This window comes from Larimichthys crocea, unplaced genomic scaffold (genome assembly GCF_000972845.2).
Source record: "Larimichthys crocea isolate SSNF unplaced genomic scaffold, L_crocea_2.0 scaffold100, whole genome shotgun sequence".
In the NCBI taxonomy this organism is placed as follows: Eukaryota; Metazoa; Chordata; class Actinopteri; family Sciaenidae; genus Larimichthys; species Larimichthys crocea.
The window spans coordinates 704157-719582 of record NW_020851384.1 but is presented as its reverse complement, the minus strand read 5'-3'; the positions used below and the strand labels follow the sequence as shown (position 1 = coordinate 719582).

The 15426-nt window shown below is 46.8% G+C and overlaps 2 protein-coding genes across 2 annotated transcripts in view; both read right to left on the bottom strand.

Annotated features, from left to right (window-relative positions):
* Window positions 1-4423: 4423 nt before the first annotated feature.
* LOC113744675 (mucin-1) lies at window positions 4424-7702 on the bottom strand. Its single transcript, XM_027275356.1, has 4 exons — window positions 7613-7702; window positions 5917-6623; window positions 5582-5710; window positions 4424-4581 (listed from the first exon to the last, which is right to left on the bottom strand). Exons 1-4 carry the CDS (start codon window positions 7659-7661, stop codon window positions 4525-4527), a joined length of 942 nt encoding a protein of 313 aa, XP_027131157.1. The 5' UTR covers window positions 7662-7702; the 3' UTR covers window positions 4424-4524.
* An 889-nt stretch (window positions 7703-8591) lies between these two features.
* tg (thyroglobulin) overlaps window positions 8592-15426 on the bottom strand; it is a 21646-nt gene continuing 14811 nt past the window's right edge. Inside the window, exons 25-49 of the mRNA XM_019268463.2 lie at window positions 15402-15426; window positions 15206-15309; window positions 14950-15055; window positions 14272-14445; window positions 14017-14187; window positions 13839-13925; window positions 13472-13543; window positions 13230-13367; window positions 12971-13147; window positions 12747-12861; window positions 12597-12676; window positions 12354-12497; window positions 12177-12242; window positions 11696-11830; window positions 11419-11601; window positions 11140-11344; window positions 10771-10858; window positions 10319-10681; window positions 10058-10228; window positions 9844-9981; window positions 9566-9753; window positions 9379-9483; window positions 9165-9305; window positions 8860-9041; window positions 8592-8754 (exon numbers count right to left, since the gene is read on the bottom strand). The exon at window positions 15402-15426 is cut by the window's right edge and continues 80 nt beyond it. Coding sequence (XP_019124008.2) covers window positions 8663-8754; window positions 8860-9041; window positions 9165-9305; window positions 9379-9483; window positions 9566-9753; window positions 9844-9981; window positions 10058-10228; window positions 10319-10681; window positions 10771-10858; window positions 11140-11344; window positions 11419-11601; window positions 11696-11830; window positions 12177-12242; window positions 12354-12497; window positions 12597-12676; window positions 12747-12861; window positions 12971-13147; window positions 13230-13367; window positions 13472-13543; window positions 13839-13925; window positions 14017-14187; window positions 14272-14445; window positions 14950-15055; window positions 15206-15309; window positions 15402-15426 — 3450 coding nt within the window. The 3' untranslated portion in view covers window positions 8592-8662. The remainder of the gene's footprint in view (window positions 8755-8859; window positions 9042-9164; window positions 9306-9378; window positions 9484-9565; window positions 9754-9843; window positions 9982-10057; window positions 10229-10318; window positions 10682-10770; window positions 10859-11139; window positions 11345-11418; window positions 11602-11695; window positions 11831-12176; window positions 12243-12353; window positions 12498-12596; window positions 12677-12746; window positions 12862-12970; window positions 13148-13229; window positions 13368-13471; window positions 13544-13838; window positions 13926-14016; window positions 14188-14271; window positions 14446-14949; window positions 15056-15205; window positions 15310-15401) is intronic.

The window sequence follows — 15426 nt, the reverse complement described above, 5'->3', positions numbered from 1 at the left end:
AAAAAAAAAAAGTACGATAACAGTAAAAAAATGTACGGTAAAAAAAAAAGTACGGTTAAAAAAAGTATGGTAAAAAAAAGTAAGGTAAAAAAGTATGGTAAAAAAAAGTATGGTAAAAAAAATTAAGGTAAAAAAAGTACGGTTAAAAAAAAGTATGGTAAAAAAAAAAAATTAAGGTAAAAAAAAGTATGGTAAAAAAAGTAAGGTAAACAAAAAAAAGTAAGGTAAAAAAACAGTATGGTAAAAAAAGTAAGGTAAAAAAAAGCATGGTAAAAGAAAAAGTATGGTAACGGTAAAAAAACAGTATGGTAAAAAAAGTAAGGTAAAAAAAAGTATGGTAAAAGAAAAAGTATGGTAACGGTAAAAAAAAAAGTATGGTAAAAAAAAGTACGGTAAAAACGGTTTAAAAAAAAGTGTTTAAAAAAAAGTACAGTAAAAACGTTCAAAATAAAAGTGTGTAAGTGTATTTATTAACAATTTTAATATATTTTATAAATTTAATACTTAAAGTACAGTACAAAAAAGTGTATCAAAAAATGTATGTTAAAAATAAAATATGTATGGAAAACAATTACAGCACAGAAAAACAAAAAATACAAAAGTATGGCAAAAAAAGAAGTAAAGTAAAAAAAAAAGTATGGTAAAAAAAAGTAAGGTAAAATAAAGTACGGTAAAAAAAAAAAAGTACGATAACAGTAAAAAAATGTACGGTAAAAAAAAAAGTACGGTTAAAAAAAGTACGGTAAAAAAAAGTAAGGTAAAAAAGTATGGTAAAAAAAAGTATGGTAAAAAAAATTAAGGTAAAAAAAAGTAAGGTAAAAAAAAGTATGGTAAAAAAAGTAAGGTAAAAAAAAAAGTACGGTAAAAAAAAGTATGGTAAAAAAAAGTAAGGTAAAAAAAAATGTGTTAAAAAAAAGTACAGTAAAAACGTTCAAAATAAAAGTGTGTAAGTGTTTAAAATATTCCGGCTGTTGGTCTGTTCTCTGTGATCGGATGATTATGATTCATTTCAAGTCGTAAAAAAAAATGTAACGTATTGTCTAAAAATATATTCTGATATTTTTCTTGGAATAAACAAAGATGAAGTTTGAGTGGCCGCTCCCTCTACTGTGCACTCTGATCAGCTGACCAATTAATAATCAACTAATGACAGCTGTGACTAAAAGAGCGCGTGCAGTGGAACACAGGCGTGGATGGAAGGTAAATATGTACATTTACTCAACGGCCATATTAAACAGTTTTAAAGTACTTTACTTGAGTATTTGCATTTCATAGTACTTCTTCACTACATGAAAAAAGTAAAAGTGAACAGAGCTGATAAAGAACACACCTGAGTCACAGAGCAGCTCTCAGTCTTTAAAAAAATACAATAAACTGGAAAGTCTAAAACACGTAGACTGAAAAATTTAATGTATAGTCTAAATAATAATTATATAATAAGATAGAAATTATACTAATTGATTATCATTACATTTAAAGAAGGGCTGATCGCCATGCTTCCTAAAGACTGACGAGACGTTATTGTAATAACATTACATGTTTTACTTTATTCTGAAAGAGTCTGAGCTCCACTTCCTGTGTTACTTTGTGCTTCACTGTTAGAAGGTCGGTCAGCTCAATTCATGTGAATTATTGACTGATTATTCATTCATTACTAATTATTAACACTTTTTCTTTGGAATGGACAAACCAAACTCAGAAAACAGTAAAAACTAGTTTCAGCATCTCGAAGACTTTTCAACAATCATCGTTTCTTCACAATCATTAACGAACCTGTGATGAAGACTTGTCTTCTCTGACTCTCCTTACATAACTAGAAATAACTATAACTAAAAATAAAAAATAACTAGTACCTGTGTACCTGTGTACCTGCGTACCTGCGTACCTGTATACCTGTGTACCTGTGTACCTGCGTACCTGCGTACCTTTATACCTGCGTACCTGTATACCTGTGTACCTGTGTACCTGCGTACCTGTGTACCTTTATACCTGCGTACCTGTATACCTGCGTACCTGTATACCTGTGTACCTGTATACCTGTATACCTGTGTACCTGTATACCTGTGTACCTGTGTACCTGTATACCTGCGTACCTGTATACCTGCGTACCTGTATACCTGCGTACCTGTGTACCTGTATACCTGTGTACCTGTGTACCTGTGTACCTGTATACCTGTGTACCTGTATACCTGTGTACCTGTATACCTGTGTACCTATATACCTGTGTACAAGCTGTCGGCGTTAATCAGGCGCAACTTCATCTTCTGATCACGAGCTAAAAATTAGCTACAGAGACCAAAACTGTTTTTTGTACCAGTCTGTAAACATGTTTATTTCTGCTGTGAAGTTGGACATTTGGACATGGGGACTTATGGAGACTGACTCACTTCTGGAGCCAGCCTCAGGTGGACGTTAGAGGAACTGCAGGTTGTGTTTCACTTCCCAGCACCGCTAGCTGAGCTAGCTTACAGCTGCTTGAAACAGAATGACAGTGGAGAGTCTCAGTCATGTGACCATGTTTATTCACAAACAATAACTGAGGATAAATCTATGTACAGTCCTAAAACTGGCGGAGCATGTGGACCGAGGCTCTTGTTGTCAGACTCATTGAGCGAGCGGAGCCCAGCCCAGACTCTTTATGTCGGTATCAGCTCCATCACACTTGTATTAAACATTAATAAAATTCCTCAGCTGCTCCACGCCTCGTCTTCTCTTTCTGTCTTTGTGAGGCTCTTTGTGAGGCAGCTGAAAAATAAACCTGCACTTTGGTTCAAAAAGGAGGAATCCCAGCTGCAACAATGAGGCGGGAAGGTTTCCTGCTTCAACACACAAAGCAGAACAAACTGGGACATGGACGCTGCTGCCAGACTGAAATATGATTAACACCATCGGCAGCATGAAATATAAGACAGACCGTAGAGTTTTAAAGCGTCACACAGATTTACAAAACACGATGACAATGAAACATTCATGACTTTAAATTTGAGTTTACAATTATAATTATGATTGTAAATATAGATTTAGCTCAAACATCTGTATCAAATGTTTCTCTAAAAATTTGCATAATTATTGTCGCTGTAAAAAAGCACAGCAATATTTAAAACAAAAGTGACTCAAATAAAATAATATTACTGATGAAATGTTTTTCAAACAAGCCAATAAAAGAAAATGACACAGCATTGCTACAAAAACTTCAATTGTTCAAACAGTGTGGAGTCAGTTAGAGTGGAGCTGTTGGTTTGTAATTCAGAAATGATTGCACAGTTTTCTAAGTGTTTTATTGTTGTTGTTGTTCTTTAGATTTCCTCTGCCAGGCTTCCACTGATCACACTGGGGGCAGGTTTTGTGGACTTTGGTCTGACAGCTGCAGAATCCAAAACTGATCGATCACGTTTTTAAAGTTTTTGAACTATAGGATCCAGTTTTCTTAAAAAATCTGAAAAATACTGAACTCAACAGACATGTGCTTGTTTGCTGAATCCTCGAGTTGCTGTCACTGCGTCCTGAGCATCACTCAGATCTTCTACAGGAGGTAGTTGGTCTTCTAGCTGACGGTAGATCAGGAGATTCTATTTGACTTTGATTTTTCTTGTTACGTCCTGATGTTTCCACTAAACAAACCATGGGGAAACCAAATGGCAACTTTTCACGTGTTCCTTTGGTCCACATCGTAAACTGTGGCCCATGGCTTGTCTTGAGTTTTACTTTAAAATATGCAAAATATGCTTGTTTGACAAATGCACTGATGTTGACTTGGAATAGTGAAACTAGCACAAACACAGCAGAAGGAGTCCGGGTTGTTTAGGCCTTGTTAAATATATATCTCGCTTTCTGTTGCTGCACAAACGAGTTGCCACGGAGCTGCAGGTCCGATCGTGATCAGCTGATCAGTGGAGCTTTGATACCTGGAGGGTCAGCTGACTGCAACTTTGGAATCAGCATAAGAATCCTCAGTGTCATTAATCATGATGGTCGAACTGTTAATTAGTAGTTTCACTGTTTACAAACAAACAGAGTTATGTTGATGTACCAAATATAATAACTGATGAACGTAAACATCATTCAGCTCAGAGCAGGCCAGACCGAACTCTGTGTGACGTTATTACAGACACCAACAGCTCAACCATCATTATTAATAATCAGTGGAAGCCTGGCAGAGGAAATATAAAGAACAACAATAACAAAAAACACCACGTGTCCTAATTTACAAAATCATAACATAATGATAGTTAATTAATACAGATTGTCAATCAATTTATCAGTTAAACTTTAAAATATTGAATGATTGTAAGAATGATCTGATCTGCAGCATTTATAATAACATATAATAACATCGTCGTGGATGTTACAGACGAGCTGCACAGTGCTTTACAGACAATAAATAAAAACTAACGAGTCACAAAAATTCAAATCAAGATCCGAATTTATAAAACAACAAAATCAAAATAAAACAACTTTTTATGTAACAAAGTTTGAAGTGATGTCGTCGCGTTGTGTCTTCCTCGCTCGAGTCGTGGAGCGTTTTTATTGGTTGACCGTGTAAATCCCCGTCCGGTTCTTCATCGGCTTATCGAGTTCCTCCTGAAAACAAACGATGAATGACAGCGTGAGCGTCGGTGAGTTATTATCTGTGAAGAAACAAACGTCACGTTCATGTAAAGTGTTTATTGTTTTACTCTTCTGATGCAGCTAGGCTAGCAGTTTCCCTTTGTTTCCAGTGTTTAAGCTAAGCTAAGCTCAGCTAAACATGCAGAGATGAACTGCTGATCAATCAATCAATCAATCAATCAATCAATACCAATATTTTTCATTTTTCAAAAGTAAATTAGACGTCAGACACGTTACGGGACAATTACTCACTTTAGAGCAGGAAGCAGTTCAAAGACCTGGAGAAACATTTTACACTTCACTCAACCTAGAACCGATAACGGAACATCTGGACCGTGCTGGACTCTTGGAGACGCATTTAGTCTGCGCTGTGTTTGACTCGACACCCACTAATAGCTTTTGTTGTCCCGCTCCTGTTGTCATGGTGACAGCCTCATTAGTTAGGAGTCACCATGTGTAAATGTTGACTATGACTCATTTAAATATCAGTAACAGTAACAATGACCTCCCCACGCCAACACACACCCATTCACACGTCACATGTGTCACGCCATGTGTCTGTCTGTGACTGATGACCACGTAACTGGGGACAGCTCGTCTGATTGGAGACGAAGACGTGTCTCAGCTGCTTTTTGGGTCAGAGGTCCGTCTTCTGTCAGGCGGACCTCAAAGAAATGAATGAACCTCTATGGAATGTCCCCAAAAGTCACCTAAGTCAACTTGTATGTGTGTGTGTGGAGTGTGAACTTGATCCTTGTCCTTTTCAGGACGTTGCGTTTTCTACACCAGGTCCTGTCAGGTCACTGTCCCTATGAGGACATTAGTGTTGTTATGTGTCTTTATGAGGACATTAGTGTTGTTATGTGTCCTTATGAGGACATTAGTGTTATTATGTGTCCTTGTGAGGACATTAGTGTTGTTATGTGTCCTTGTGAGGACATTAGTGTTGTTATGTGTGTCTTCAGAGACTTACGTATGGCCTCCCATTGGGCCCTTCAAAGCGGCTGTGAGTGGTGTACAGTGGGATGTCGTCTCTGTGGGTCAGATGGTCATAGGGACTGAAGTCTTTGTAGCGCCCTCTGTAGCAGCAGCACCAAACCAGCTGTGAAGGACAAATTTGCTAGTCACATGATAAGACAGACTTTGCATTTAAATTAATTCGGGATATGAACAGAGGAAAAACACAAGCACAAAGACACCCACCAACACCTCTGCAGCTCACAAACTAGCTGTTTCAGCCTTTATTCTAAGCTAAGCTAACCTAACTACGTCTTGGCTCTGGTTCTGAACACACAGAGAGACACTCACCAGTCCGATCAGCAGCAGGATCAGCAGCAGCAGAACCAGAGCTGCCAGGACCAGCAGAGCGATGCCCCACCCAGGAACGCCGCTGCCGCTGGCCAGGGGCGGGGCCACACTCTGTGATGACCCTGTTTTATTTGGGGAAACAGTTCTTGTTGCCATGGTATCATTGGACGTCGTTGTAGTGGGTGATGTAGAGTTGGTGTGAGTGTTGTTGCCGGGGGAAACTGGCACAGTGTGTGCTGTGTTTGTCGCCGTGGTTACAAGAGAGTGGTTGGTCGTGTGGTGCTCACTGCTATTTGGAGAGCTGCTGGTGGTCACGTTGGGTTCAGGTGAAGCTGACATGTGATCAGCAGTGGTACTGGTTGGACTGGTGTTGTTTCCAGGTGTTGTTGCGTGGTCACTGGTTGGACTGGTGTTGTTTCCAGGTGTTGTTGCGTGCTCACTGGTTGGACTGGTGTTGTTTCCAGGTGTTGTTGCGTGGTCACTGGTTGGACTGGTGTTGTTTCCAGGTGTTGTTGCGTGGTCACTGGTTGGACTGGTGTTGTTTCCAGGTGTTGTTGCATGGTCACTGGTTGGACTGGTGTTGTTTCCAGGTGTTGTTGCGTGGTCACTGGTTGGACTGGTGTTGTTTCCAGGTGTTGTTGCGTGGTCACTGGTTGGACTGGGTTCTCTCCTGGTTGTCATGGCATCAGGAGTTGTAGTGGAGAATACTAAAGAAGAAGAAACATGTTGATAATCTGGTGTTTGTTGATTCTGGTTTATGTCCAAATATCTGTAGAACTAAAAACATTCTCCACCTGTGTGCTTACCGCTAATTACCAAATGTTAGCATGCTAATATGCTAAGCTAAGTCCAGGTCTATGTCGAGTCTAACGGTTCAGAGATGGAATAATATTGACGAGGAGCACCCATTGACTGAAAACTATTAATTGGTTGAGTTTGTTGATTGGTTGATACAGCTGAACATTGTGACATCACATCATTGTTCAAGCGTTAGCATGCAGGACGTGGTTTGTAGTCCATTTCAGTCACAAATCACGAAGTGCCAAGTGATGTCACACACACGTCTCTGCTATTGGTTAAAGGCTGCGCGATAAAATTCAAACTATGTGAAGAGAACGTGAATTTACTCGAGTAGAACGAAAGATAAACAGCTAACAGCTCCTGTTAGCTGTTCGAGTGTTTCTCTGATTTCTGGACGTCTGTTGGACGGTCGACATCAGAGACGATGACCTCCTTTGTGTTTCCTGTCTGATGACTCAGGAGGAGTGAGATGTTCGCCTCCTCTTCAGCCGTCTGGCTCTCCTCTGGGAGGCTTTTGTCTTTGGTTTTTGTTCTGCTGGAGGTCTGTTACAGACCAGATCCTGGAGAGTCAGCGAGGTTAACGTGACGTCCTGATCGGCCCTGAATCTCTATTCATGAATCTGCAGTGATATCAAAAGCTGAGGAACATTTAAGAGGCGACGTTCAGGCTTTTATTACGTGTTCGAGACCGTGAACTGAATCTTTTGGACTGTTGGGCAGATGAAACGATTTTTACACACTGAACTAATGAAGAATGATTAATAAAAGAATCATTAATTAGAGAAAAACAGATTATTTAAACAAACTTCATCGATAATCTCTAAGTGTAGTTGTTACTTTTTTGTTAATCAAATGTTGAGAAAATGTTGTGGCAGCATCAGAGTGTTGTTCTTACCTGAGGCGGTGACGGTGAGAGCGATCCACAGAGCGAGCAGCGTCTCCATCTTTCTGCAGGAAATCCGACAGTTTGTGACAAAGATCTCAGTGTGAGCGGCTGCTGGAGTCTGTTTCCATCCAGAGAAAGAACTCCTTTATACACCTGACTCACCTGCACACAGGTGGAGGGGGGAGGGGGTGGAGGTGGAGCTGGGGCTGGCACACTCCCATCATGCCCTGGGTGTTCCCGTGAGAACAGGGCGCCACTCTGTGGTCACAGTTTGAATGGTCAGAGTTCAGTTTGTCCAACAAGAAACAAACAACGTCTCCGTGACGTCCCCGCAGACTGTCTAAAACCTGGACGTAGTCTCTGTGACGTCCCTGCAGACTGTCTAAAACCTGGACGTAGTCTCCGTGACGTCCCCGCAGACTGTCTAAAACCTGGACGTAGTCTCCGTGACGTCCCCGCAGACTGTCTAAAACCTGGACGTAGTCTCCGTGACGTCCCCGCAGACTGTCTAAAACCTGGACGTAGTCTCCGTGACGTCCCCGCAGACTGTCTAAAACCTGGACGTAGTCTCCGTGACGTCCCCGCAGACTGTCTAAAACCTGGACGTAGTCTCCGTGACGTCCCCGCAGACTGTCTAAAACCTGGACGTAGTCTCCGTGACGTCCCCGCAGACTGTCTAAAACCTGGACGTAGTCTCCGTGACGTCCCCGCAGACTGTCTAAAACCTGGACGTAGTCTCCGTGACGTCCCCGCAGACTGTCTAAAACCTGGACGTAGTCTCCGTGACGTCCCCGCAGACTGTCTAAAACCTGGACGTAGTCTCCGTGACGTCCCCGCAGACTGTCTAAAACCTGGACGTAGTCTCCGTGACGTCCCCGCAGACTGTCTAAAACCTGGACGTAGTCTCCGTGATGTCCCCGCAGACTGTCTAAAACCTGGACGTAGTCCCCCGGTGGCCATCAAAAGAAGTGCAGACACAGTTTGCGTTTAAATGCTTTTTATTGATCATTAAGACAACAAACTGTGATGTCATTAAGAAAGGATGATGATGTCATGAGTTTAACTGTAGGCATCTTTCTCCGTCTGTGATTGGTTGGACGGTGAAGCAACTGGGAGCTCAGCAGTCAACGCAGGCTCCGCCCCCAAATCACCTGGATAAAGAAAAACAGGAAACAGGAAGTTTGTTAGATGACAGGATCCGGAGCGACTGAACCCAGAACCCCAGAGGTGGACTGATGTGGATGTGCCCCCCTCACCTGTCTGTCCGGTCAGTTTTGGTCCCAGTTGGCTCCAGAAAGAGCAGGCGCTCTGACTCAGACCCTGACGATTTTGGAGGGCGGGACTTAGCTCCAGGTAGGTGGGCGGAGCTTCAGAGGACAGGACCTGCTGCCAGCGGGGCAGAATTGACTCCGCCCACACACGGGATGGGTTCGGGTTCCTGAGAAATAAAACAAGAAAAATCAGCCCCAGTTCGGTTATAGTTTGTTAACGAGCGTCTGTTAACGAGCGTCTGTTAACGAGCGTCTGTTAACGAGCGTCTGTTAACGAGCGTTTGTCTGACCCGGTCCGGGCGAAGCTGGAGACGTAGGTCATCATGGCCAGAGAGAGGCGTCGATCGGAGGAGGTGAAACGCTGAGAGCTCATTGGATGATAAGGGGTCCCGAAGACAAACTGAAGGTCCAGAGGAACTGACGGCTCGGCCCTGCACGCAGGAACCAATCATCGATCAGTCACATGACCAAACAGGGATACCTGTGCTCAGTCACCTGACGTACCTGTCGTGAGCGCTGGCGGCCGGTTGGTGGTACAGGAAGATGTTCGCTTTGCTGTTAGCCCAGTGGCTGGCCATCTGCAGGGCGGGACAGATGATGAACAGATCCCTGCAGAACACAAACAGAACCCGGTCAGCGCTCGGTACCAGGCCGGACTACTGGTGAGCAGGAAGTGGGTGGAGTATCGGACCTGGTGGCGTTGTTGAGCGCTCTGGAGAACAGGTTGTATCCTGCGGCCGACGGGCTGTGATCCAGAGAATAGAACCAGGCCGCCGCCTCCTTCAGCACGTCACTTCCTGTCGCTCCGCCCAGCGAGCGGCTGAGAGCCTCGTAGAACGCCGTCTTACCGTCAGCCCGACCCTGCAGAGCCTCGAAGTCCTGAACCGGCAGAGAGACCCGGAAAGGTGTGAGGGCGAGAGTGACGTTACGTTAACGTTACAGTAACTGTAGTGCACTGTGACCTCTGACCTTGATCCGGCGAGCCCGGCCCAGCAGCCCGTCGTGTTCTGATGTCCCGAGCAGCAGGTCGACTCTGCGGAGCGACGGCTGAGAGACGGACGGACGGAGCGGCGACCACGACTGAAACGGACCAGTGACGGCGAGCAGCTGAGGAGAGGACAGACAGACGAGGTCAGAAACTCTCTGACGGCGCCGTCACGACATCACGGACGTTGAAGTTTACCTTCGTCTGAGCGGCGTTCAGAGCGCCAACCGGCGCCGCTCTGAGGCAGGCGGCCAGCTTGCCGTCGTCGAGGTCGGAGGTCACGCAGCCGAGCTCTTTGGCGAGAGCGATGGCCTGTCGCCTGGAGGTGGGCGGAGTCTGAACCAGTGACGGGGAGAACACAGAACCGCCCTGCAGAACCACAACACAAACACATGCTACATGCTAACTAGCTGCTGACGACCAGCATCACTTCCTGTGAGGAGAGGAAGTCGTTCTCACCATCAGCATCATTCGCTGGAACAGGAGACGAGAGGAAGACGAGGAGGAGAGCAGGTGGAGGCTGGTGATGTCAGCGCCACCCCGCTCCGCCCCAACCGTCACTCTCCCGCTGTCTCCGCCCACCAGTGAGATGTGGGCATGAACCCAGCGAAGCACCGCCTCCTGGTCCGACAGGCCGTAGTTACCGTGGAGACCAGACGAACCCGAGACGCCGGTACTGAGGAATCCCAGCGCCGCGGTTCTGTAGCTGGCCGTTACCACGACGATATTACCCACGGCAGCGAGGGCGGAGCCGTCCAATAGTCCCGGGTTCTGATTGGCCGAAGGGTTGAAGAAGTAAACCAAGACTGGGACACGCCCCCTCTGAAACATCACAAACAGGTGAGACAACATGACACCTGACGGAGGAGACGGAGGAGACGGAGGTGACGGAGGTGAGGATGGAGACTTACCTGAGCAGCAGGTGTGAAGACGTTCAGGTACAGACAGTCCTCATTGGACGCTGAAGAGTCGACATCACCAGGCTGAACACAGCTGGGACTGAAGACAGACAGACAGGTGGATGAATGAGGACAGACAGGTGGATAACAAGGACAGACAGGTGGATGAATGAGGACAGACAGGTGGATGACAAGGACAGACAGGTGGATAAATGAGGACAGACAGGTGGATGACTGAGGACAGACAGGTGGATAAATGAGGACAGACAGGTGGATGACGAGGACAGACAGGTGGATGACTGAGGACAGACAGGTGGATGACGAGGACAGACAGGTGGATGAATGAGGACAGACAGGTGGGCGATGCAGACAGGAAGTTACCGGGGTTTGGTGGCGTCCCAGGTTCCCGTCCAATCAGCTGGTTGAGCAGCTTCAAAGCGGAGTGATCCGATTGGTGGACGGGCGTACGGGACTCCCAGGAACTGAACGACCGTCTTCCTGTCTGAGCCCAGGGCTGTTTCCACGGCGACGCCGTGCAGCGTCCCGTGTCCCGGGATGGAGACGGCCGTAACCAATGGCAACCGCGCTGAAGAGGAAAACAAAGTGTTTGTCCGGCGCCGCTCTGAGTGACTGTTCTCTGTGATTGGCTGATGGGCTCACCTGTCCTCAGGTACACCTGGGGGGCGGGCTCTCTGATGACCAGTCTGCAGGAGGAGGTGTGGCTGGATGAGCTGGGGGCGGAGCTTAACCCGCAGGCTGTGGTGTCGGGGTAGAGGACGCAGCGAGTGGCGGACTCCACCTCACTGATCGTCACGGCAACACAAGACTCCGCCTCCTGACAGGCTGCAACAGGAAGTCAACAAACAGGAGGTAAACAGGAAGTGGAGGAGTGTCGGGGGCTGCCACACAAACAATACTTCCTGTTAGCCGTGGTTACCATGGAGACACCAATCCCTGGTCTCGCCGCGGTCAGTGGCGATGTCACGGCTCACGTGGATGACATCATACGTGGAGACAGACGGGTCGACGAGGAATGATGAGTCAGAGAGCGCCGTCCAATGATCGAGAGACACTGCGAGTACACAGAGTACACAGAGTACACAGTAATCAGGTAACAAAGTACTCAAGTACACACAGGTAATGAAGTACCCAGGTACTCAAAGTACTTCAGTGAAAGTAGACAGCATGAGCACTCGTAGTACTCATGTACTTATAGTACATGAGTACTAGGAGGTGTTAGTAGCAGTAACAGTACTTATAGTAAAAAAAGCAGTAACTGCAGTAGTAGTAGTATTGCAGTAACAGATAGATACTTTATTGATCCTGAAGGAATTCAAGTTTTTTGGATTAGATAATAGTAGTATTATAGTAGTAGTAGTACTGCAGTAGTTCTTTTTGCAGTAGTACTGCAGTGTTACCGTTGTTTGTGGTTGGTGGCAGGTTGAATGGAGGACACAGAGCAGCAGCTGAAGTCCACTGATTCACTGAACACACACACACACACACACACACACACACACACACACACGTTATTTTAACAGTGTATTTGTACTGTGTGTAACGTGTGTACTGTGTGTACTGTGTGTACTCAGTACCTGGTTTCTGGTACCATCCAAACGGGTCCGGTGTGGTCTTCACTGCAGACGGTCTGCAGTCCTGAGTCCTCCACGTGGTCGTGTCCTCACCGCAGGTCTGAACCCCGAGACTGATCAGAGACAGACACACCACACCTGAGCCACCTGTGACACACACACACACACACACACACACACAGAGGATGAAGTTGAAGATCTCTTAAACACTCCATGTCTTAAAAACACAGTGGTTACCGTAGTTACCTGTCGATGCGGTGTCCCGGACGAAGCCGATACCACGGCAACAAGGATCCTCGTCACAGCGCCGCTCACACTCCATGAACCTGAACACACACACATCAGTTAACTGATGTTAGCTCGGTGTGTGTGTGTGTGTGTGTGTGTGTGTGTTACCCCTCAGACAGCAGTGTGTTTCCCGCCACGCTGACTCGGTTGCGTACAGAATAAGAAACCATCTTCTGGAAGGAAACTCTCTCGTAGAAACTCTTGACAGGTCCAGACAGATCCACTGAAACACACACACACACACACACACACACACACACACACACACATCAACATGTGCTCTCAGACTCGTGGTCTGGTCCTGGTCCTGGTCCTGGTCCTGGCCTGCTCACCCTTCTTGCTGTAGGTGTTGTTGGGCCTGGTGTCCAGCAGGGGCCGGCATGCTCGTCTCAGCGGCTTGTCGTAGGCGCCGCACACTCTGCTGTCAGGAAGCAGCGAGCAGCTGAAGAAACCTGCTGAGTCAGCGTCTCGGAGGTCCGCCACGGAGCACAGCGGCTCCGCGTCGCAGCCTGAAAACACCATCATCAGCTGTTAGCGCCTGAAACCAGCTCACCTCCACCTGTCTGCTGTTCATCAGAGCGTGTGACCTACGTGACAGACACCACAGCAAGGCCTGCTGGGAGTCGTAGTTGTTCTTGTTGAGCCAGAAGGAGAGCGAGGGGAGCTTCCTGTTAGTATCCACGACGACGTCACCCTCGGACAGAGGCTTGAACTTCAGCCGCACCGACACTGAACACACACACAAAGAGAACACACACTGAACACAAACTCTTCACACACACACACACACACACACACACACACACACACACGTCATGTCTGATGATACGTACCGTCCTCAGGTGGAGCGGGTTCTGCTGCTGGACAGGAAGAGGAAGTAGATCCACCGGCTGCTGACTCAGCGTCTGACAACAAACAAAGAATCAGTCTGTGACCTCGATAACTGCTGACTCATGATATCTCTAACGTTTCCTGCCGACACCGAAGGACACTACAGCCCTCTGATGAGGGCGGAGGTGGTGGTCAGGTACATGTGCTCAGGTATGGTACCTGTGTTCAGGTACGTGTGTTCAGGTACGCGTGTTCAGGTACGCGTGTTCAGGTACGTGTGTTCAGGTACGGTACCTGTGTTCAGGTACGTGTGTTCAGGTACGTGTGTTCAGGTACGTGTGTTCAGGTACGTGTGTTCAGGTACGGTACCTGTGTTCAGGTAGACTCTCTGGAAGCTGACGATGGACGCCTGATAGTCCTTCTTGTTCTTGCTGTCTGGCGGCAGAGCTGAGTCAGCTGTGACGACAGAGAACAAATATGGTCAACAGGAAACAGGGAGTCCTCTAACAGGAAGTGGAGGTGTGGTGTCAGGTGTCAGGTGTCGTACTGATGGCGAACGTTTGTCCTCCGAAGTCGAACAGGAAGTTCTTCTGCTGCTCATTGTACGTTAGCCCCGCCCCGCAGATTCGATTGGCCGCTCCCTGTCCAATCATGTCCCAGTCCTGGTCCCCGCACATCAAGACAGACGGAGCTCTCAGCCAACCACAGAGCAGAGAACCTGCAGGGAGGAACAGGTCAGTCATTCAGGTACGTTCACTCAGGTGAACAGGTGAGGCGGCCCCCGGTCTCCATGGTAACGCACCTCCGTTCAGCGTGTTCTGGTTCAGGATGAAGCCATCGCAGCACGCGTCACGTCTGCAGCCGTCCTGACAGAAACGATGAGCGTCGGACAGAGAGGTCCGCCCAGAGAACACCTGAGTCCTGAACACACCTGAGAGAGCCTTCATCATCCTCAGACCAGAGGGAGACTCCGCCCCTGAAACACACACACACACCTGATCACACCTGAAACACACACACACACACTTGAAACACACACACACACACACCTGATCACACCTGAAACACACACACCTGAAACACACACACACACACACACCTGAAACACACCTGAAACACACGCACACACACTTGAAACACACACACACACACACCTGAAACACACGCACACACACTTGAAACACACACACACACACTTGAAACACACACACCTGAAACACACGCACACACACTTGAAACACACACACACACACCTGATCACACCTGAAACACACACACACCTGAAACACACACACGCACACCTGAAACACACACACCTGAAACACACACACATACACACACTTGAAACACACACACCTGAAACACACACACACACACCTGATCACACCTGAAACACACACACACCTGAAACACACACACGCACACCTGATCACACCTGAAACACACCATGTCACTCAGGTGGTTGCTGTGGTTACAGTACCTTTCTTCCTGATGACCAGCTGACCTGAAGCTCCGCCCCTCACTCTCAGAGAGCAGCTCAGCCAATCAAACAGCTCGGCCTGAGGATTACCCAGAAACCCTTTGGTCTGAAGAGACACACACGTAATGAGACGAGTCAGTGTGTGTGTGTGTGTGTGTGTGTGTTACTGTGTGTGTTACTGTGTGTGTGTGTGTGTGTTACTGTGTGTTACTGTGTGTTACTGTGTGTTACTGTGTGTGTGTGTGTGTGTGTTTACCTGTTGGGGGGTGTTGCAGTGTGTGTTCAGTGTGTGTGTGCTGTACAATTCACACTGAGAGTTGAACAGCGCCACATGGTGACAGGACGGCTTCACTGCACAGGCTGAGACACACACACACACACACACACACATTAATATATTAATGACTCTAAACGAGGTGACTCCAGTTTGAACGTCTGTCGCCGTCGGTTACCGTGGACGCAGGTGGTGAGGTCAGA

Coding starts and splice junctions, on each gene's coding strand:
- LOC113744675 (XM_027275356.1), bottom strand. CDS start 7,661: ATGGAGACGCTGCTCGCTCTGTGGATCGCTCTCACCGTCACCGCCTCA. Junction 6,624..7,612: donor TCTCACCGTCACCGCCTCAG/GTAAGAACAACA, acceptor CTTCTTCTTTAG/TATTCTCCACTACAACTCCT. Junction 5,711..5,916: donor TCCTGCTGCTGATCGGACTG/GTGAGTGTCTCT, acceptor TGTCCTTCACAG/CTGGTTTGGTGCTGCTGCTA.